Source organism: Lissotriton vulgaris, chromosome 6, assembly GCF_964263255.1.
Source record: "Lissotriton vulgaris chromosome 6, aLisVul1.2, whole genome shotgun sequence".
NCBI classification, from domain to species: domain Eukaryota; kingdom Metazoa; phylum Chordata; class Amphibia; order Caudata; family Salamandridae; genus Lissotriton; species Lissotriton vulgaris.
Genome location: NC_141694.1, coordinates 535,892,039 through 535,916,516, shown reverse-complemented (window position 1 = coordinate 535,916,516; position 24,478 = coordinate 535,892,039). Strand labels below are relative to the sequence as shown.

Genomic DNA, 24,478 nt, shown 5'->3' with positions numbered 1-24,478 from the left:
TTTTCAGATAGTCTGAAGGGTCTGATCCCTCCCCTTCAAGACTACTCCTCCATCCATGCAACCTCAATTCCATCGCATATCGGAGGTTTACCTGGCCCTTCTCCAACAAGAAGTTACTGCCCTCTTGGCCAAGGGAGCCATCAAACGAGTTTCTGCCCCAGAAGTAGGCGTGGTTGCTATTCCCACTACTTTCTGGTGCCCAAGAAGGACAAAGGGCTGTGTCCTATCTTGGATCTCAGGAATGTCAACCTCTTCCTCCGGAAGGAGAAGTTCAAAATGTTGACACTGGCTCAGGTCCTGTCTCTTCTCAACTCTGGAGACTGGATGGTAGCGTTGGACTTGAAGGATGCTTATTTTCTCATCACTGTCCTCCAAGCCAACAGGTGTTACCTACGGTTCACGGTAGGCCACTAACTCTTTAAGGTTACCGTGCTCCCTTTTGGCCTTACCAGCGCCCTTTAGGTGTTCACGAAATCTATGGTGGTGGTCGCAGCTCATCTGCGCAGATCAGGGGTTCCAATCTTCCCCTATATGGACTTCTTGCTGTTGAAGGCAGGCTCGCCCCAGGCTGTTGTCTCCCACCTCCAGACTGCGGCAGACCTCCTGCATTCGCTGGGGTTCACTATCAGCGTGCCGAAGTCATACCTGATTCCCTCACAAAAGCTCCTTTTCATTGCAGCGGTTCTGGACACAGCGCAGTTTCGGTCTTATCCTCCCAAGCAGTGAGTCCGGAATATTCGGGCTATGATTCCAATCTTTCAGCCTCTATGCCTCCAGCTGGTGGTCTGTGCCAGGTGGCATATGCAGGCTATGCAGCGGGACCTGAAGTTCCAGTGGGCACATCAGGGAAATGTTTTCGATTGCATCCAGATATCTGAGGTCAACAGCAGATCCCTACCCCAACCAGTGACAGATGCATTACTTCTGGGGTGGTGATCAGAGGCCTCTGGTCTCCGGCGGAGTCTGTGCTCCACATCAACCTTCTGGGGCTTGGGGTGATCCGTCTTGCACTGAAAGCATTCTTTCTTTCTGGGAAAGGGAGAGTAGTGCAGGTGTTCTTGGACAACACCACCTTCATGCGGTACTGCAACAAACAGGGCGGAGTGGGGTCGTGTACCCCATGTCTGGAGGCACACTGTCTCTGGAACTGGCTGGAACATCAGGACATGTCCTTGGTGATTCAACACCTGCCAGGTTCACTGATTGCCAGGGCGGATGAACTCAGCCACCGGTGCATGATGGATCTTGAATGGCGTCTTCACTCGAGGTGGGGAAAGGTCTCTTACAGAGCCTTGGTTAGCTCTATTCGCCACCGAAGAGAACTCCCAATATCAGCAGTTCTGCATGTTGGATTTTCCAAGGCGGCACTTGCTCAACGATTCTTTTCGCTGTGAGTAGAGTTGTGGTCTTCTATAAGCCTTTCCGCCTATACCACTTCTACCCATGGTGCTGAAGATCAGGCACGACTGGGCCCAAGTCATTCTTGTGGCTCCGGACTGGGCATGGAGAGGCTGGTATCCCGAGCTCTTGCACATGGCCATCGATCCTCAGATCAGACTGCCACTTCGGAAGGATCTGCTGTACAGCAGCAGGGGACAGTCCTCCACCTGAACCTGTCCAGCCTCCACCTCCTTGTGTGGAGATTTAGCGGTGACAGTTGACAACTTTTGACCTTCCTCCTGAAGTCTGTAAGGTTTTCTTGGCAGCCAGTCCCTCCACCAAAACGGTATACGGCTATAAATGGAACAGGTTTGTGGCAAGGTGCTCAGCAAAGGCTCCTCCTTTTCATTCTTTCCTTTGCCCAGCAGGGCTCTGCTCTGAGCATTCTAAAAAGCTATCTTTCGGCTATTTCAGCCTTTCTTCGGCTTCCCGACCAGCCTTATCTTTTCAAGTCCCCTATTGTAAATCGCTTCCTTAAGGGCATTACTAATTTGTATCCTTCAATTCCTTTTGTAATGCCTCTGAGGGATTTGAACCTGGGTCTGACCTATCTTATGTGCGCTCCCTTGAGCCGTTCCATACTGTCCTCTCAGACTTCTGACACTTAAAACTGCCTTTCTGGTTGCCATTACCTCTGATCGCAGGGGTGAGTGAGCTGCAGGCTCTTTCTTCAAAACCTCCTGTTCGAGGCATATGGGCTGCAGATGGTACATTATGAATAGATCGCCATCTGGTGTTGGGCTTGGATGATTGCACTTGTTTTTCTCTTGGAGAGTCTTTTGTAGCTTGGTGACTCCTCCTTTGGTTACTAGTGCGCATGGGCATCGGTTCCATCCTTAGATTGTTTTTTTCCGCCATCGGGTTCGGATGAGGATTGAAGCGCTCCAGATCGACTTCGGAAAGAAGTGACTTTTCGGCGCGTATTCCCTTTCCAATTCGACGGTATTGTTATCGAACGCAATTCATTTCCATTCCGACGCGTTTCGATTCAAACATCAACGAAAAACTTTGATCTACGTCGACGAACAGGAGGCCTTCTCGACGTGGTCAAGCCCGCAGTCCATGGAAAGGACTCCATTTAAGAAATGTCCAACGTGTGGTGCTGAGTTCCCACACAAGAACCTACACGAGGTGTGCAACCTCTGCCTGCCGCCTGAACACAAATCTAGGGACTGCGAAGCCTGCGCAGCATTTTCTTCCAAGTCGACGATTAGAAACCGTCGAGCTCGAAGACACGAGGTTTCCAGAATGCAGTCGGAGGCGATCCCGGAGCTGTTCGAAGACCAGAACCTCGAAGAAGAAGAGGATCATGAAGAACAGTCGGGTCGGAAGGGGACGAGTCGGAGGTCGAAGAACTCGACGTTCAACAAACCGTGAGTGACGACGTCCCCTTACCAAAAAACCGACCCCGCCTTCGAGCCCGGTCAAACCGCTGAAAAAAGTTTCCGACGCCCCGCCTTCGGGCCCTGCAACGAAACTGAAACTGAAACTCTCGGTCTCCCACCATGTTGGATCCGAGAAATGGTCGACATCGACTTCAACACCGAAGCTTCACGCAAGGGAAAGCTCGGGATCGAAACATTCCATGTCGAAACCGAAACATGCTTCGACGTCGAAGACTCACTCGGCACCGAAAAAATCGACTCGAGCAAATCCTCGGTGCCGAAGACACCGAACATTGACGATCGGAAGCAAAGGCACCTTTCGGAACCAAAAGCTTCGGTACCGACACAGGAGCAACAAACAGATCCGAAACAAAACATTTTGTTTATCGATCCACAAACTGGCAAAGTGGTGACGAAGAAGAGGAAGAATGAACAGCTAGAGGACAAAGCTATTCCTCCTAAGAAGAGAACAATGGGGACAAATACAACTCCTCCTACTTCTCCTCGACCTAAGGTCTCACCCTCTTCTCCCATTCCTCACACTATGCCAACTATTCCTCTACCTTCTACACCAAGACCATCTACACCTCACACAGATGTAGACAGTGACACATGATGAATCTATCCCAGATGAGGAAGACCCATGGGAGCATTATGACGCAGGGTCAGATGAGGACAACGACCCACAGTTATATCCCTCAAAACCTTCACCACCTGATGATAACACAGGTTTTGTACAGCTCATTAATAGGGCAGCAAAATATCATAAGGTAGACCTACATACAGAACCTCACGTAGAGGATTTCCTATTAGAGACACTACCTACTGCACAAAGAACATCAGGTACTCTACCTATGCTGAAGGGTCTTCTCAGTCACACAACAGACATATTTAAAGACCCAGTGAGGGCTAGGGTGTTAAACCCAAGAATTGATCAAAAATATAAGGCAGCTCCAAAGGACCCAATGTTTATCAAGGGTCAGGTACCTCTGGACTCGCTTGTGGTTTCCAACGCTCGCAAAAGGGCAAACTCATTATCTACGGGAGAAGCCCCTCCACCTGATAAAGAGTCAAAATTAATAGATGCATCAGGGAAAAGAGTAGCATCACAAGCGGCAAACAGCTGGCGCATAGCCAATACACAAGCGCTACTTGCACGCTATGATAGGGCGCACTATGATGAGTTAGAAAAGCTCATCACACATCTCCCTAAAGAACATCAGAAAAGGGCAGATCAGCTTATACAGGAAGGGAAGATAATAACTAACACTTCCATTAAATGCGCCCTGGACGCAGCAGACACTGCAGCAAGATCCATCAACACCAGTGTCATGATAAGAAGACATGCATGGCTTACAGTCTCAGTTTTCAAACAAGAAGTACAAACATCTTTATTGAACCAACCTTTTGATCAGAAGACACTTTTCGGCTCAGGCACAGATGAGACTTTAGAAAAGATGAAAAAGGACACAGAAACGGCTAAGTCAATGGGAGCATTACAACAGCCAACACAAAGAGGTTCCTTTCGTAGATCCACCTATAGAGGGGGCTCAAAAAGTACAGGAACAAGTCAGCAATCTACCTCTTTTACACCAACATCACCAAGAGGTAATTCAAGAGGCAGTTACAGAGGTAACAACAACAAGGGTAGAGGTCGCGGAAATAATAACAACCGCAACTCCCCAACCCCAAAACAGTGACTTAATACAACTCCCCCCAGACCACATAACACCGGTCGGGGGACGTCTATCACAGTTCCTACCTGTCTGGGAAAACATCACATCAGACAAGTGGGTGAGACAAATTATCCAACATGGTTATTGCCTAGAACTCACAGCTACCCCACCAAACATCCCCCCAAACAGCGTCCAATGAGTCAAGACCATCTGACATTGTTAAAAGAAGAAGTACTATCACTGCTACAAAAACATGCCATAGAGAAGGTTCCAAAACATCAACAAGGGACAGGAGTATACTCTCTATACTTCCTAATCCCCAAAAAAGACGTGTCTCTAAGACCAATCTTAGACCTCAGACCTCTCAATGCATACATAAATTCGGAACATTTCCACATGGTCACGCTCCAACAAGTACTTCCTTTACTGAAGAAAGGGGACTTTCTTTCTACACTGGATCTAAAAGACGCTTACTTTCACATCCCAATTCACAAAGCCCACAGAAAATACCTAAGGTTTGTAGTGGAAGGACAACATTATCAGTTCAAGGTCCTTCCGTTTGGGGTCACAACGGCACCAAGGGTGTTCACAAAATGCCTAGCAGTGGTTGCAGCACACCTAAGAAGACAACAAATACATGTCTTCCCTTACTTGGACGATTGGTTAATAAAGGCCAAGTCACAAGAAGAATGTCTTCACAACACACAGAAGACCATTCAATTACTGCACCACCTAGGGTTTACAGTGAACTACAAGAAATCCCACCTACAACCAAACAGGATTCAACAATACCTGGGGGCTACTATAGACACAGAAAGAGCCAAAGCATACCCCAATCCAATCAGGATACAAACAATGGTCACGTTGATACAAAGATTTCAACCACAACACTCACTACCAGCACGAGTGTTTATGCAGCTGTTAGGCATGATGTCCTCCTGCATACTACTAATACCACATGCCAGACTACAGATGCGTCCACTACAGGAGTGTCTAGCGACACAGTGGAATCTGGCTCAAGGTCAGATTACAGATCTGGTGTTGGTAGACAACCGTACGCATCGCTCTCTGAAGTGGTGGAACACAACAAACATTTCCAAGGGACGGTCGTTCCTAGAACCGATTCCACAACTGATGCTGACAGCAGACGCATCGCTCTCCGGATGGGGAGCGCATATGGACAAATACACAGTGCAGGGGAAATGGAGTGTGCAGCAAAAGAAACTGCATATCAACTACTTGGACCTACTAGCAGTATTTCTAGCATTGAAAGCTTTCCAAATGCAAATAACCAACAAGGCAGTCCTGATCAGAACAGACAACATGACTGCAATGTATTACATTCAAAAACAGGGGGGGACACACTCTCTCCAACTATCCAAACTAGCACAGGACATTTGGAGATGGGCCATTCCTCAAAAGATCTATCTGTTAGCAGAACACCTACCAGGAGTTCAAAATCAGATAGCAGACATCCTAAGCAGAGAGTCAGAACAAGTACACGAATGGGAGCTGCACGACCAGATACTGCAGCCATTCTTCCAATGATGGGGGCAACCAATCAGAACGCAAAATGCCAAAACTTCGCATCCAGGTACCCACACCACCGGTCCCAGGGCAATGCACTATGGATAAATTGGTCCAACAAATTTGCTTACGCTTTTCCCCCTCTCCCACTAATTCCATTAGCGGTTCAGAAACTGCAACAGCACTCAATGACAATGATACTAGTAGCACCCACGTGGGCAAGACAGCCGTGGTTCACCGCGCTACTGCAACTATCACAGGTGCCACATCAAAAGCTAAGATTATTACCCATGCACCTTACACAGAACCATGGAGAAATAATGCACCCAGATCCCAAACAATTGAACCTAGCGATCTGGCTCCTGAGGTCATAGTTTGGATATTTAGATTTACCTCCAGAATGTATGAAAATCATTAAACAAGCAAGACGTCCTACCACCAGAGCATGCTATGCAGCAAAATGGAAAAGGTTTGCTGTACACTGTAACAGTAATCACATCAACCCTCTGGACGCATCCACTAAACAGATTATTTGCTATTTACTACACTTGCAGCAATGTAACTTAGCATATACCTCTATCAGAGTTCATCTCGCAGCTATAGCGGCATACCTACAAAGCAGACAACATCTTTCCCTGTTTAAAGTACCAGCGATTAAAGCCTTCATGGAAGGACTCAAAAGAGTCATTCCATCAAGACTACCACCTTCCCCCAGTCTGGAATCTCAACATAGTACATACCAGACTAATGGGACCACCCTTTGAACTTATGCATAGGTGTGAAATACAATTCCTCACATGGAAGGTGGCCTTTCTCATAGCTTTCACTTCACTCAGAAGAGTAAGTGAGTTGCAAGCGTTTACAATTCAAGAACCATTCATGCAGCTACACCAAAACAAAGTGGTTCTTAGAACAAACCCAAAATTCTTGCCTAAAGTAATTTCAGCATTCCACATCAACCAGTCAGTGGAACTACCGGTCTTCTTTCCAAAACCACAAACAGTAGCGGAAAGGGCCCTACATACATTGGATGTCAGAAGGGCAATATTGTATTATATAGAAAGAACACAAACTTTCAGAAAGACAAAACAGCTATTTGTAGCGTTTTCTCCTACACATAAGGGCAATCCCATCTCTAAAGCAGGCATTGCCAGATGGATTGTAAAATGTATATCCTTCTAAAGAGGAAGAAAGGCTCCATCGCCTGGATCCGAAATGTGCGCTTTCCTTCTATCTGGGTCGCACAAAATAGTTCTGGGTGGATGACCAGCTCTTTGTTGGCTATGTGGGTGACAAGAAAGATCAGGCTGTGAAAAACCGGACCATCTCTCGATGGGTCGTTCTTTGCATCAAAAATGTGCTTCTCCTTAGTGAAAAAGGATCCTCCAGTGGGGTTCCGCACCCATTCCACCAGGGCAGCCGCAGCCACTACTTCTTTGACACGTGTAGCACACCCCCTTAATGACATCTGCTAGGCAGCTATGTGGGTTTCTTTGCACAAGTTCACTAAACACTACGGCCTGGACAGCCAAGTACGGAGAGATGGCTTCTTTGGCCGTTCTGTACTCCAGGACTTCCTGTTGTAAACTTGGTTCGCAGACCCACCTCTTGGATTGGTATTGCTGGGGTATCTATTCTAAGTTGAGGAATCCATACCTAATTGTCTCTTTCAGATGAACAAGTTACTTACCTTCGATAACAATATATCTGTAAGAGACATAGATTAGTTATGGATTCCTCATCTCACCTCCCCACCCATACTCCCTGTTCTGCGAACTGATTTCTAGGGTAAGGGACTGCCCTTCAGGGCCCTATTTTTGTGTGCTAGTGGTCAGTGTATTGCATGGCTCTGCGCTTCTGGTGTGGAATGTTGTGTACAGAACTGACGTCAGCACGCAGGGGCGGCATCAAAGTAGATACCGCGACAACATTCCGGCGAACACGATGAACGCGGAGTCTACCGATGCCCCTACCGACGCGCGGGGGTACTTCTGAAGAAAAATTTCTGTGGATCTAGTCTGACACCTGGGGGGTAATTCTAAGGTGAGGAATCTAAAAATAATCTGTCTCTTACAGATCTATTGTTACCAATTATTGTTTAGACCTAAGAATGTTAAGCCTGTCCACACTTTCAGAACATTTCCATATGGTTATGTTTCAACAAGTGCTCCCACTACTATAGCAACACTTAAAGGTTGCATACTTACACATTCCAGTTCACCCAGCACATCGCAAATCTCTGATTTGTGATAACAGGAAATAACTATCAGTTCAAAGTACTCCCATTCTGAGCTGCAACTGTACCTAGAGTGTACACAAAAGTCTAGCAGTAGTTGCAGCTCATCTCAGAAGACAACTGATTAATTTATTTCCATATCTAGACGATTGACTCATCAAAGCCGGCACACACACAGTGTTTGCAACACACTCAGATTAGACCTTCTCCATCAATTGGAATTTATAGTCAATATGCAAAAGTCTCAGCTTCAACCTTTACAATGCAATCCTATCTGGAGTAGTGTGGCTCAATGATTAAAGCGGCAGACCCTGATGCAGAAGTGTAGCCCGGGACCAGGGTTCAATTCCCCGCCTCGGCGGATCTTGGGCTCAAACTTCCACGGGCCTGATAATTCTCGCCTCGGTGCCTATTCCAATCATGGAGTCCCACTCTGCAACTCTGGGCAATAGCTTGCTTAATCTCCACAACGGCCCCCACAACGCTAAGGATGCCTGGCCTCCACCTTGGGGGTGCCCAGGAGTGGACGCCTCTCAGGGAAAGCAAGGATGGGTTCCACAGCGGTATTCGTACAAGCACCTTGAGACCCTTGCGGGTGAGTAGTGTGCTATACAAGTATCAATTTACAAGTATCAATTTACATTTAAACACTCACACAGCTCTAGCCTCTCTCAATGCAGCCAGAATTTGAAATATTCAAACTGTTACTACAGTTTCAGACCAACGCCTACTCAATGGTCATGCATTCAGGTAAGTACTAGGAACTACTATGAATGATGGCATCATGCATTGAAAATATGCCAGATTACACATGCGTCCCCTACACGAATGCTTAGCATGTCAGTGGAATCAGTCACAGGGTCAAATAACAGCTATAGTGTTGGTAGACAGCCCCACACATCGCTCTCGGCAATGGGGGAACCCAATAAAAGTATAGGTGTGAAATACAATTCCTCACATGGAAGGTGGCCTTTCTCATAGCTTTCACTTCACTCAGAAGAGTAAGTGAGTTGCAAGCGTTTACAATTCAAGAACCATTCATGCAGCTACACCAAAACAAAGTGGTTCTTAGAACAAACCCAAAATTCTTGCCTAAAGTAATTTCAGCATTCCACATCAACCAGTCAGTGGAACTACCGGTCTTCTTTCCAAAACCACAAACAGTAGCGGAAAGGGCCCTACATACATTGGATGTCAGAAGGGCAATATTGTATTATATAGAAAGAACACAAACTTTCAGAAAGACAAAACAGCTATTTGTAGCGTTTTCTCCTACACATAAGGGCAATCCCATCTCTAAAGCAGGCATTGCCAGATGGATTGTAAAATGTATATCCTTCTAAAGAGGAAGAAAGGCTCCATCGCCTGGATCCGAAATGTGCGCTTTCCTTCTATCTGGGTCGCACAAAATAGTTCTGGGTGGATGACCAGCTCTTTGTTGGCTATGTGGGTGACAAGAAAGATCAGGCTGTGAAAAACCGGACCATCTCTCGATGGGTCGTTCTTTGCATCAAAAATGTGCTTCTCCTTAGTGAAAAAGGATCCTCCAGTGGGGTTCCGCACCCATTCCACCAGGGCAGCCGCAGCCACTACTTCTTTGACACGTGTAGCACACCCCCTTAATGACATCTGCTAGGCAGCTATGTGGGTTTCTTTGCACAAGTTCACTAAACACTACGGCCTGGACAGCCAAGTACGGAGAGATGGCTTCTTTGGCCGTTCTGTACTCCAGGACTTCCTGTTGTAAACTTGGTTCGCAGACCCACCTCTTGGATTGGTATTGCTGGGGTATCTATTCTAAGTTGAGGAATCCATACCTAATTGTCTCTTTCAGATGAACAAGTTACTTACCTTCGATAACAATATATCTGTAAGAGACATAGATTAGTTATGGATTCCTCATCTCACCTCCCCACCCATACTCCCTGTTCTGCGAACTGATTTCTAGGGTAAGGGACTGCCCTTCAGGGCCCTATTTTTGTGTGCTAGTGGTCAGTGTATTGCATGGCTCTGCGCTTCTGGTGTGGAATGTTGTGTACAGAACTGACGTCAGCACGCAGGGGCGGCATCAAAGTAGATACCGCGACAACATTCCGGCGAACACGATGAACGCGGAGTCTACCGATGCCCCTACCGACGCGCGGGGGTACTTCTGAAGAAAAATTTCTGTGGATCTAGTCTGACACCTGGGGGGTAATTCTAAGGTGAGGAATCTAAAAATAATCTGTCTCTTACAGATCTATTGTTACCAATTATTGTTTAGACCTAAGAATGTTAAGCCTGTCCACACTTTCAGAACATTTCCATATGGTTATGTTTCAACAAGTGCTCCCACTACTATAGCAACACTTAAAGGTTGCATACTTACACATTCCAGTTCACCCAGCACATCGCAAATCTCTGATTTGTGATAACAGGAAATAACTATCAGTTCAAAGTACTCCCATTCTGAGCTGCAACTGTACCTAGAGTGTACACAAAAGTCTAGCAGTAGTTGCAGCTCATCTCAGAAGACAACTGATTAATTTATTTCCATATCTAGACGATTGACTCATCAAAGCCGGCACACACACAGTGTTTGCAACACACTCAGATTAGACCTTCTCCATCAATTGGAATTTATAGTCAATATGCAAAAGTCTCAGCTTCAACCTTTACAATGCAATCCTATCTGGAGTAGTGTGGCTCAATGATTAAAGCGGCAGACCCTGATGCAGAAGTGTAGCCCGGGACCAGGGTTCAATTCCCCGCCTCGGCGGATCTTGGGCTCAAACTTCCACGGGCCTGATAATTCTCGCCTCGGTGCCTATTCCAATCATGGAGTCCCACTCTGCAACTCTGGGCAATAGCTTGCTTAATCTCCACAACGGCCCCCACAACGCTAAGGATGCCTGGCCTCCACCTTGGGGGTGCCCAGGAGTGGACGCCTCTCAGGGAAAGCAAGGATGGGTTCCACAGCGGTATTCGTACAAGCACCTTGAGACCCTTGCGGGTGAGTAGTGTGCTATACAAGTATCAATTTACAAGTATCAATTTACATTTAAACACTCACACAGCTCTAGCCTCTCTCAATGCAGCCAGAATTTGAAATATTCAAACTGTTACTACAGTTTCAGACCAACGCCTACTCAATGGTCATGCATTCAGGTAAGTACTAGGAACTACTATGAATGATGGCATCATGCATTGAAAATATGCCAGATTACACATGCGTCCCCTACACGAATGCTTAGCATGTCAGTGGAATCAGTCACAGGGTCAAATAACAGCTATAGTGTTGGTAGACAGCCCCACACATCGCTCTCGGCAATGGGGGAACCCAATAAAAGTATCAAAAGAGCAGCCCTTCATCGACCCTGTTCCACAGATCATACCAACAGCAGACTCGTTTCGCACAGGTTGGAGTGCTCATCTGCAGAATCTAACAATTCAGGGGCTGTGGGACAACAAGCACAAAAGTCTCCACATCATCCATCCAGAGCTTCTAGCTGTGTATCTAGCACTAAAAGCTTTTCAGCCTCACCTCATAGGAAAGGTTGTCCTAGTCCGAACTGACAATATGACAGCCATGTACTATGTACAAAACAGTCTTTGCAACTACATGCCTGTGAGAAGCTGGCTTAGTATTTGGTGCACACTTAGGTAGGTGGGCACCCTGCACTAATCCAGACAATCCTTATGGGGATTTTAGTTTTCTTAGACCAACTTAGAAAGCTCTCTAAGTGGTAGCTGAGAGATCAGCCTTCAGGCTTAGTCCAGGAGGAGTGTAAAGCTGCTTGTTTTATCGAAAGAGACATGTTAGTGATAGATTCCTTACCATAGAATATCCCCAGGCGTCAGATGGCGTATGCGGGCTCTGCAGTGAGACCTGAAGTTCCAGTGGGCGCAGCATCAGGGCAACCTGTCCGACCATATTCAGATCTCGGAGGCAGTTGCAGTGGTGGCTCACGAATCGCGATTGAGTCAGTGGCAGATCCCTTTCCCACCTGGAACACACAGTGGTGACGGAAGCGTCCCTCCTGGGATGGGGCGGCCACTTGGGAGAGGCAGAGATCAGAGGCATCTGGTCTCCGGCGGATTCCCGGCTCCATATCAACCTTCTGGAGCTGCGGGCGATCCAACTTGCACTGAAGGCATTCCTTCCCTCTGTCCTGGGAAGTATAGTGCAGGTGTTCACGGACAACACCACCGCCATGTGGTATTGCAAGCAGGGCGGGGTGGGGTCCAGGACCCTGTGTCAAGAGGCTCTTCGCCTCTGGACATGACTGGAACATCAAGGCACTACCTTGGTGGTTCAACACCTGGCAAGTTCCCTGAACGCCAGGGCTTACAAACTCAGCCGCCGGTGCATGATGGAGCACAAATGGCGTCTGAGCTCGGACGTGGTGCAAGGTCTTTCAGCTGTGGGGAGAGCCTTGGTTAGATCTATTCGCCATCGAAGAGAAAGCGCAATGTCATCAGTTCTACGCATTGGAATTTCCATGGCGGCACTCGCTCTGAGATGCTGTTTATCACGAGTGGAGTTGCGGTCTGTTGTACGCCTTTCAGCCTATACCACTTCTGCCCAGAGTGCTGAAGATCTGGCGCTACCGGGCTCAAGTCATTCTTGTGGCGCCGGACGTGGCTTGCACAGTATGGTATCCAGAGCTACTCCGTATGAGCATCGATCCCCCGATCCGTCTGCCTCTTCGGGAGGATCTTCTGTCGAAGCAGCAGGGGACGGTCCTCCACCCAAACCTGCCCAGTCTCCACCTCCATGCGTGGAGATTGAGCGGCGACAGTTGACACCTTTCTATCTACCTCCTGAGGTCTGTCATGTAATTCTAGCAGCCAGGCGTCCCTCCACCAAAACGGTATACGCCTGCAGGTGGAACAAATTTGTGGCATGGTGCACAGCAAAGGCTGTGGATCCCCTTTCTGCCCCTCTTTCGGAGGTCCTTTTGTTCCTTCTATCTTTGGCCCAGCAGGTCTCTGCTCTGGGCACTATCAAAGGTCATCTTTCGGCAATCTCCGCCTTTCTGCGGCTTCCTGATCAGCCTTCTCTTTTTAAACCCCCAGTTGTTAACCGTTTCCTTAAGGGCATTATGCATACGTTTCCATCCGTGCCCTTCATAATGCCTCAGTGAGACTTAAATCTTGTCTGAAGTGCGCTCCCTTTGAGCCCCTTCATGACTGTCCCTTGCGTCTTCTCACTTTGAAGACCGCTTTCCTGGTTGCTGTCACCTCTGCCAAAAGAGTGAGGTCCAGGCCCTTTCTTCCAAACCTCCTTTCATTTCTGTTCATCCGGACAAGGTGGTTTTATGGACCCTCCTTCTTTCTTGCCGAAGGTTGTTACGCCCTTCCACATCGGTCAGACCATCCCCTTCCCCACCATCTTTCAGCCTCCGTATCCTTAAAGGGAAGAGGAGAGGCTCGACCGTCTGGACCCAAATGTGCGCTCTCATTCTATCTGCAGCGTACTCTGCAGTTCCGGGTGGATGATCAGCTCTTTGTGGGCTACGTGGGCGCCAAGAAAGATCGGGCCGTGCACAAACAGACCATTTTCCGATGTGTCGTTCTGTGTATCAAAGCATGTTACTCCTTGGCCAAGAAGGAGCTTCCTGTAGGACGGCGTGCCCATTCGACCAGGGCTACTGCAGCCACTACTGCCTTGAGACGTGGCATTCCCTTGAAAGACATAGGTCAGGCAGCTACGTGGGCCTCGCTGCACACGTTTAGCAAGCACTACTGCCTTGACAGTCCAGTCCGGAGAGACTGCTTTTTTGGCCGTTCAGTGCTCTGTGACTTTCTGGTGTAATCTTGTTCGCAGACCCACCACCGGGATTGGTATAGCTGGAGTATCTATTCTAAGGTTAGGAATCTATCACTAACGTGTCTCTTTCAGATGCACAAGTTACTACTTGTGTAACGATATATCTGTAAGAGACATTAGTTAGTGATAGATTTCTTACCGCTCCACCCATCCTCCCCGTTCTGCGAACTGATTTCTAGGGTTAAGGTCCTCCCTTCCAGGGCCCTAGTTTCATGGCACCAGTGGTCAGTTTCTTGCATGGCTTTGCGTTCCTGGCACGGAAAGTCGTGTGCAGAACTGACGTCAGCGCACATTAGTGGTGCTAGCACCAGCTTACACAGGCTGCAGTAGCAGGCCTGTAGTTACAGTTTGAGTGGTCTTGCATGGGTGGCATAATATATGCTTCAGGCCTGTGCCCTTGGGTACTTCAGTACCATATACTAGAGATTTATAAGGGTGCACCAGTATCCAATCTTGGAGGTACCTTAGTACTTACCGTAACCAATTTAAGGGAGACATGACAGAGACTGGGGTCCTGGTTTGCAGGATCCCAGTTAGACTAGTCTGTAACAGCATAGCACCAGGTAAAAAGTCGGGGTAACTTGTCACTTCCAAAGCAGATTTCGGTGTGGAGCCACACAACACCACTCTCTGGTGTGTGGGAGTGTTACTATGGGTAAATAACTTGCTAATTACTCTAGAAACTGGTAAGCTCTTCTCAACATTGTTTATGTATAAAGTTTTTTTTTATTTATAAAGTTTTTTTTATAGCGCGAACAAGACCCGTGAGGGTATCAGAGCGCTTCACCAGGGGGGGATTGGATACATCTGTAAAAGAAAGTAATAAAGTGCAATTACGACATAAATATAAACAAAGAAGAGTATTAAATCTAGGAGCGTGATCTCGTTAGCTCAAATGGAGGTGGTCGTGATCAACAGAATATGAGTTCAACAAGTAAGTTTGATTGGTATATAGTTTGGTGACGACTTTAGACTAGCCATTTAGACATCAGGAATGATTTCACTTTTGATTTGAAGGAGGCTGTAGAGTGAATCAGATGGATTTCCTTTGGAAGAGAATTCCAGATTTTTAGTGCAATGCCTGAGAAAGCTCTGTTGTACGCTTTCTTCTGGAGGAAAATCTGTGGTTTCAGCAGAATGGAGCTGCTGTTATGCAGTGTCCTACATCCGCCAGATAGTTCCAGCTTTTGTGCTAAGTATCTTGGAGTGTTGAAATGTATGGCTTTATGGGTTATGCAAGCGATTTTTCATACATTCGCGCCCAAGTAAAAAGTTTCATAGCTCACCTTAGTTTTTGGATGAGCCTTTCTGCATGTTTACCTTACATTTGTAAAACCTTTAAATTTGATACTTTTGCATTATCGAAATGTAATATTCCAAGAAAGTGTTATTGACATGATAAAGTGTTTGAATTTTCTTTTCTCATTTCCCAGGCGTCTTTCATCGCTCATGTGGGAGGTGCGGTACATAGAGCATAATACACGTACATTTAATGAGCCAGCAAGCCCAATTGTGAAATGTGCCAAATTTGTCACCGATCTCATGCTGCATTTCATAAAGTAGGTTACCAGCATTACCCAATTTGCATATGTAAATGTTCTCTAGTCAGTAAACATTTGTTTTCGATTCCTAATTTTGCATTGCATATCCCCTGTTTACAATCTGAAACACTATTTGCTTTTTATATGTAAAAAGTTGCCTATTCATTCTGGTTAAGTTATAATTATGCTTCTTTCTTACACACACACACATCAGTTATTGTAAATTTACTCCACTGGTTTGCTTGAGCATTTCAGTGTATTATTAGATTTATGTGATTTTATCTGTGTATTTAGAAAATTTGTTGGTTGGGTAAAACTATGCTCCAAAAATGCACACTTGGTAGGTAAACCCAATTGACATTCAAGGATTTTTTAATGCCTTTTTTACTACCCTTGCAGTGAATGATAATGATGTTTGCATTTCATTCCTCTGTTCATAACACTTGCAGCTCTGTCAGAGGTTTTGTTATTTGTTTTTCCCTTGCCTGGCAAGACCCTGCATTGGGCACTGTAAAAGATTGTTTGTCTGCCATATCGGTCTTCCTGCGGCAGCCAGATCAGCCTTCCCTCTTTAACTCACCAGTTGTGACTTGCTCCCATAAAGGTTTATCGTAGCGTTAACTGCATCTTTTTCCTCCGGCCTTATCTGTCATGCCCCATGGGACCTAAACCTTGTTTCAATGTTTCTGATGTATCCTCCTTTCGAGTAACTCTATTCTGGTCTTTTATGGCTCCTTACCATCAAGTCTGCTTTTCTGGTGGTCATTACATCAGCCAAGAAAGTTAGTGAGCTTCAGTCTTTTTCCCTTAACCCACCACACACCGTTTTTTTCCGGATAAGCTGGTCCTCAGAACACTTGTGTTTTTGCTCCCGAAAGTGATCACTTTCTTCCATGTTGACCATAGTATCACACTGCCTGCTTTCTAAGCCTTGCCTAACCCTTCCAAGGAAAATTAGAGACTCCATCGCCTAGACTCTAAACGAGTTCTCTCCTTTTACGTTGATTGCACAAAACCCCACAGTTTGGATAATCGGCACTTAATTGGCTTCTTTGGGGCTGAGAAGGGCATGCCTGTCAAAAGTGCACCATTTCTGAGTGGATTGTACTATATCAATATCTGCTATGCACTGGCGAAGAAACGACCACCTGAAGTGCTAGATTCCCATTCCACCAGGGCAAATGCCCCCACTACTGCGTTAGCAGGTGGGGTCCCCTTCTTGGATATCTGACTGGCTGCCATTTGAGCTTCTCTGCCCATGTTTACCACACACTACTGCCTTTACAGCCAGGTCCGGTGTGACAGGCATTTTGCTCATTTGGTCGGCTGTCCCTTCTCCGGAGAGGTATTGCTGGTGTATCTATTCTAAGGTGAGGAATCTGCGGTTAGGAGCCTCTATCAGATTTACTCAGTTACTTACATTTTGTAATCCCTTATCTGGTAAAGACTATGTTACTGCAGATTTCGCACTAACCCTCCCCACTCTGTGGAAGATCACTCTAGATTCTACACACTAGTCACCACTGATATATTTGTTTTAAGATGGCTACAACTTTAATCTGCTCTATTATTTGGGTTGTCTTCATTTCCCCTCTAGCCAGCAAATACTGAACCTCTTTTGCAAGGAAAGAGGCATAGTCGATCTCGGGTAATGCCTTATCTGGTAGAGACTCTATCTAACCACAGATTCCTCACCCTAGAATATTACCCAGGCATAAGGCTAGATCTTAAAAATCTTCAGCACTACCTCTGCACCCCAGTCGGAGTCGATCAGCGCTTGTTTACGCCTTCTGAAAGTTGTCATCCTTCCATGTGGAGTGGTCTATCACTCTCCCCGCTTTGTTTTCTCTGACACATCTCTGTAGGTAGGAGAAGAAGCTTCATTGGTTGCATCTGAAGAGAGCCATTAGTTTGCCCTTTTAGATTGGACTAAGGAGCACTGAGGGGGGCATACAACTCCTTATTGGCGCAAAACAGGGAATAGCAGTAAAAACTGGACCGTTTTGAGATGTATTGTCCTTTGTATCAAGATGTGCCTTTCCTTTGACAAGGAGCCGCCACCAGAGGGCATACCACCAGTCAAAGCTGCTTTTATGGCATTAGCCGTGGGTATTCCAGTGCTGAATATTTGCCAAAAGCAAAAAGAAAAAGTGAGGGATGGAATGCTGAACAATGCTAATATTTACCCCCGGTCACAAAGATTTCGGTTTAATCCATTGTTTTTTTTGCTCACCATGCCACCCCAGTTTGGAACCAGTCATATGCAAATCAGTCTTGATCCGGTTCCTTGTAGAAACAGTGCAGCCCGAACCTCCAAGCCAGGTCCCCCCTAGACTGGAAACAAGCATCCTGGGACCGTTTTCGGGGTATCCCCCCCTCATCAGCCCGGCTAGTTTGAATCCAGTTTTGCAGTTAGCATGGGACCCACATCTGGGCATACCCTTCCCACTGTATATATCTGCAGTCTATAGAAAAGGTAAAAATGGCCAGATTAGATTTACTTTTCAAAGCAAAACAATTCATGTTAATAAAAAACTGACCATAGGAAGCCTTCCACATACCTTTATTTAAAAGGAAAGAAAACATGAGACATTGTTAACCAATAGTCTGCCGTTAAGAGTAGACCTGAAACTCACTGTGCCTTTAAGAACCTCACATGACCTCCTCTATCTCATTATGACCCACAGGTCACAGATTAGTTAATTTTTCTTGGCTCCTTCAGTTAGGATTCTGGAGTACTGAGCTCTCCTTTTTTGACAAATATTGTCAGAAAAGCCCTTTCTCAAAACGTTTTCCCTTGATAGTAGCCAGTTTCTGCTGTACTGACAACCTGATTTCTGACAGAAAATATATTTTTTTCTGTCAAATATGCCTTCTGTTTTTGTGAATTGTCCTTCCTGTGGGAAGAAGGCTCATACTAAACCTCATTCAGTCGGCATTGTCTGCGTACCAAAGTTCCAACATCTTGACATCTGTCTACACTGCCAGAAGCTGTCCAGATGTACCCTCAAGGAGAGGGAGAAGATCAGGCTTCATGGATTCCAGGAGAAAGGTTCTTCCATAAGATGCCTTGGGGCACACCAGTCTTCCTCCAACGATCCCCCTCTTCAAAGTTCTAAAGAACCCCACAGAGTCAGATCCCGCATAAAACACCATAAAAAAGCAGTCTGTGTTAAGAGGTTTGACGTTGAGGAAGATACTGGTATGTTAGATGTCAAAGAAACCATCGAAGGGTTCAGTTTCGCACTCGACGTCTAAGTTAGATCTCCAGCAAGAAGGCACAATCAGTGGACGTCGGTAGACTTCTCAGCTCTCAGACAGCCTTCCTTGTCAAGATGAACGTCCACAACCAGGTGACATCCATTGCATGTTAAGAGTCATGGCACAACGTCCAGAAATAAAACACTGTTGAGGCAACCTGTGCAGCCCACAAGACCTTCATCTACATCGAAGCCACAGTTGACCTGGAGGCCTATGGAAACACCCTGCACAACATCAAAAGCGAAACAGTTGTCGGCGTAGACAGAGAAAAATGCTGCAAAAAGGTCTTAGTTGACACTCCGTGATGTCTGAATCGTATCAGTGGACTTTGCCTAATCGCCTTCTAGGTCCAGATCAGTCTCCTATCAATATGTCTCCAAGGTAGCTGGAAAGGCTAAGAAAATGACCAGTGTCTACATCAAAAGACTTTGAGTATTAACAAGCGTACTCTCCTCCAGGCCTCCTTCACCATCTTCCAAGAGAACACTGTAGGAGAGTAGAGTCTGCAATCCTATGGTCACCCCCGATTTTTGCTTTTGCTTAACTGGTTTACGACTTTCCCTGGCTGTGGGCCTGCTGATCAGACCCACAGCCTAGCTGTTCTCTCTCTAAATTGTCACGCATGTACCTTAGGTGCATTTACCAATTGGTACTGGGCCACCTTATCAGTCCCTGTACAGCATACCTTAGGTATCCAGGGCATAGGTGTACCCAGGGCCTACCAGGGGCTGCAGCATGCATTATGCCACCCCTGGCTGGCCATCCAAATCTGACACAACTGGCTGCACGACAGCTGGGGCAAGGTGGTGTAATCACCCTTTGCTTTAGGTATAGTATCTCTATGCCTAACCCTAAAATGGACACATATATTCCTATCAGTCACTCCTATGGCAGGCCTTATCAATCCTGAAGGCAGAGTGCTTGGAATTATGTGAAATGGTGCTCTGGCATGAGCTGAGCCCGTTTGCAGCTTGCGGAACCAAGTCCTAATAGCTGTTCCATGATAACGCTATACCATATACTCTTAAGTGCATTATGAACCTTGCGGTCAAATGCTAACTTTGGCATAGCATTATCAAAACATGTCGGGTAAGGTGTCATACGAATTGGAATACTAACCCCTCGCCAATTCTGGCAACGGGGTTAGCATTCCACCCTTCTAGAGGGACACGACATGTATGTAACTGTGAACCCCGGTTAAAGTTAACTCGAGCCTCAGCATCACAAAATGGATGCTGCCACCACAGACACAAGTCTGACCTCCTGCTGCTGGGAGTCCTTCCAGCGAGAGAGGCTCGGACAAAGGGTTTCCTGCCTTGGGAGGTGCTAGCACCACCCCAGACAGGATTTTGTGTATTAGGTAGGACAAGGCTCAAAGGAATGAGACATGCCTGAGGCATACAAGGTGTCCCGTGCATACACCGGTCAGAACCAGTTCCTGGGGCACTCCAGCCCCAGAGCTGGCGCAAGACCGGACAAAGGAAAGGGGGTGTAACCACCCCCCTTCCTGGTCCCACCCAGGGGAGGCACCTAGTCGTAGTGCAGCCCCCCTTTAGCCGGATAAAGGTAGGAGCTGCTCCCATTCCAAATTAGATTATCCTGATCAACTTCACAAGAAGAAACTCTGGCCCTCGACGTTCTGCTCCACAGAAGACAGAAGGAATCTCCCTTGTGGGCAAGGAGTATCCACCCTGCATCTGCAGGCACCATCAGCGTACCGCGACTTCCCTTTGTCGTCTTCCTGCAAAGGATCCAGACTTCAGAGCCCGACGAGACCCGGATTCCCAGACCTCTCCGACCTCAACCCACATCTGCAGCCGAGCTGAGACCCGTGGGTGCGACGAGACACGTGAGACCGGCCATCTTGAAAGAAGCAGCACTTCGCTCCAGCACGACTCCTGAGGTATCCTCATCCAAGTGCTCTGGGGACTGAGAAGCCCCACCCCGAGCAGCTCCTGCACCGAAGACCAGCCATCCAGTATCCACGAGATCTGCGTGGGACCCTTCTGCTTGCCTGCTGCTCGACGCGTTGTCTGGTCACTTGCCGGCTGGCTTGTGGCCTCCTAGACGACGAACACCGGCAACTTTGCTGCTGGTCTGGTTGCTCCAGACTGGCCCTTGCTCCCTTCCAAGAGAGGAGCACCCCGGACCCTCCTGGTCCACTCCAGACGCCGTTTCCACTCACCGCGTGGGTTGCCTTTGCCAAGGTCTGTTGAAATCGAATCCGGAGACGACACCGCCGACAGCGAGAGCCTGCGTGGGACAGCTCATGCCTCCATCCTGGTCGAAGACACCACCTGGTCCACGTAGCTGCAGAGACACGCGTCCACCTTGACCTGATTGCGACGACGACATCTGGTTCCACTCCTGGTTCCACTCCAGTCACTGGCTAGTGACTGTGAACATTGTCCCCTCTGCTTTCAGGTTCTTCTCTTCACCAATCCACCCTTGGATTGCACCGGACATCTTCCTCCTGGTCGCCTGCAGCATCTTTCTTCAAGGCTCCATAGACTTCGACGCGGAAACCCGACACGACTTCGCACCTATGCACCCGCAGCCTGTGGGTGAGGTAACACGAGCATTTCGGTGCTCAAGGGTAGCTTTACTCTCCTAGTGTCTAGTTCCATTGTCGTTTTAGTCCTATCTAGTCAGGAACGTCCGTACTCACCTTTTCTTTAAACTGTACTGTCCATAGACGTTTGTACTCATCTCGCGTGTGAGTTCACACTCTGCACACGCGCTCCGTGGGCCTCCTATTACTTACCTCAAGTTAGTATAGCGTGGTCCCAGCGATCCTACAGCCTCTGGACAACTCCATTCCTTTAATTGACTTTCGCATTCCATTTATCTAGTATATGGTTTGTCGTGCCCCTAGGGCACCATTGTAAATCGTGCAACTTGAACGTATTTTTCCTAAGAGTTTGTCATGTGCTTAGCCCTCTGACCTCCTAAAGAGTTCAGAGGTGTATGTTAGTTAATAAATATCTGTTTATTTTCATAACTACCTGTGTGGTGTCCTTTTCATTTGGTATTCAAAGGTTATATGTGGTAAAACAGCTGGCTTCACATGCCATAAAGAGTTTAGCCTAAAGACTGCTTTTGTCCACGCTACTAGGATAGCTGGTCTATAAGGTTGACTTACAACCAATCACCATAAGGGTTGTTTGGACTGATACAAGGTGATCACTAGAACTAGTGAACATCATATATCAGGCCAACTTCTCACATTGGTGTGCAGCGGTTGGGATTTGAGCTTGCTGTTGTTTTTACCAAATATAATCTGAGATATCATTTGAAAAATCACATAAGGTATCCTAGGTGCATATAACCAGCTTAGAAATACTCTGAGTTCTACTGAACCAGCTGTTGTAGTAGAAAGGGAGTAGCACACCCTGACTACAACTCTTAGCAAGGGATCAGTAGGTAAACCCATAGTGTAGGTAAGTGCACCACTTACACCTCACTAGAAAAGCATGTCTACCACAGGAGGGAACACAGAGGGCCCCCTTGTGGTTGATGACCTTCCAGAGGTCACTTCCAGATATGCAGCTCTTAGCTTCCAGGAGATGAGACAATTGTGTACCTCCAGGAAACTAAAACAGGGTTCTAACCCTACCATTCCTTTTCTGATAGGTCTCTTAGAGACATATGATGCCAGAAGGGCTTCTAACACAAGCCCCTCTAATCCAGATGGGAGCATGCCCCCTTAGAGGGAACCTTGGGTGATCCTGACCTTAACCTCCACGAAACAGAAAGTGAAGAGGAGGAAGAGGAAAAGGAGTTATCTGGGGATGAGGCAGAAAAAGGTCCAGTAGTAGTCAGTAGGCTCACCAGGACCAACTTAAGCATACATGAGAATGGAACTGGGGGATCCCCAGGCCCACTCTCAGGCAGGCTTAACATTGGGAATAGACGAGTTAGGTCTCACTCCAGAGGCTCTAACAGATCTATTCGTACCCATGTCTCTCAGGCATCTTCTCAGAGAGGGATGACATCTCCTCAGAGGAGAGAGCATGAAGCTAAGATGAGGGAAGTCAATCTGAGGAATGAGAGGGAAGAACTTGCCCTTGCCAAGGAAAGACTTGCCTTTGCCAGAGAGCAGAAATTGAGTGGGGCAGACCCCACTGGTGGCAGCATTATCCCTAGAGATAAGGACAGGAGTTTTGATACTAGACACCTGAGTAAAATAGTGCCCCCCTTTAAACAAGGGGATGACATCCACAAATGGATGACTGCTTTGGAGAGGGCCTGCACTGTCCAGTGCGTCCACCAGAGTCAGTGGGCAGCTATACTGTGGCTCTCCTTTGAAGGTAAAGGTAGAGATAAGCTCCTCACTACTAGAGCTGAGGATGCTAACAATTACCAAGTCCTGAAGAATACACTGATTGATGGGTTTGGCTTAACAACTGAGCAGTACAGGTTGCTGTTCAGAGACACCCAGAAAATTCAGTCTCAGGATTGGGCTGACTTTGTAGGTTGTGCCACTAAGGCTTTTGAAGGCTGGTTACTGATTACACAGGGTTGTATAACCTAATTATGAGAGAACAAATCTTAAGTAATTGTCAAAATCAGTTGTTGCATCAGCACCTTATTGACTCAGATCTGACCTCTCCCCAAGAATTGGGAAAGAAGACAGACAGATGGGTCAGGACAAGGGTCAAGCAGCAGAACCAGAACCAGGGTGGTGGCCAGAAGAAAGCAGACCAGAAGGGTAATGAGAGTAAGCTAAATGACCAGAAGTCTTCAACAGGGCCCCAACAATCCAAGGAGGGTGGGTCCCAGAATTCCCAAAAGAAGAAGAATAATGGTCAGAAGAAACCATGGTGCCAATACTGTAAAAGTAATACTCACTGGTTTAGTGAGTGCACCAAGAAAGGCCCAGCTCCTACCACTACTGCCCCTAAGGCACCTGCAACCCCTAGTTAAGTTAGTAGTGGTAGTGTTCCCCCTAAGGCTATAGTGGGGTTGACATTGGTATCTGAGGCAGGCTCTGACCTAGTCAGAGTACCTACCCAGGCTGTTTTTGTTTGTACTGGGGACATGGATTTGACCCCTACAATAAGTCCCAGTACTCTGGGCAAGTACAGGCAAACGCCTTTAATCAATGGAAAATTGGATCTGAAAGAGACACGTTAGTGATAGATTCCTTACCTTAGAATATCCCCAGGCGTCAGACTGGATCCGGAAATTTTTGCGTAGCAATACCCCTGCGCGCTGGTAGGCGTCGTCTGCGGCTCCGCGTCCGTCGTCGGCGTCGTGAGCGCCGGGATGACGTCGTCGGAGTATATAGACGGCGCCCATGCGCGCTGACGTCGGTTCTTCTTTTTTCCGCGCCAGCTAGCGCAGATCCGGAAGAAGCTCTACCCCCAGTCACTTTTTGACTGAAAACTTTTTTGATCTTTTTGATCCTCTATTTAGTCGATCCTCGACTATCGGTGCCAGGGATGCCCGGGTTCAAGCCTTGCTCGAAGTGCGGCCGACTCATGTCGGTCACGGACCCCCATCGCCGGTGCCTGAAGTGCTTAGGCCTCGACCACGACGATCGAACCTGCTCCGACTGCCGGGCCCTGACGTCGAAGGCTAGGCGGGAGCGGTCCCGC

General features: G+C 47.2%; 1 protein-coding gene across 2 annotated transcripts in view; it reads left to right on the top strand.

Moving 5' to 3' along the window:
* The window catches only part of PHIP (PHIP subunit of CUL4-Ring ligase complex), a 2,330,659-nt gene that overhangs the window by 1,714,055 nt on the left and 592,126 nt on the right, over positions 1-24,478 (top strand). For both annotated transcript variants that reach the window (XM_086926531.1, XM_086926532.1), the window contains exon 32: positions 15,510-15,635. In XM_086926531.1, the coding sequence (XP_086782657.1) occupies positions 15,510-15,635 (126 nt within the window). The remainder of the gene's footprint in view (positions 1-15,509; positions 15,636-24,478) is intronic.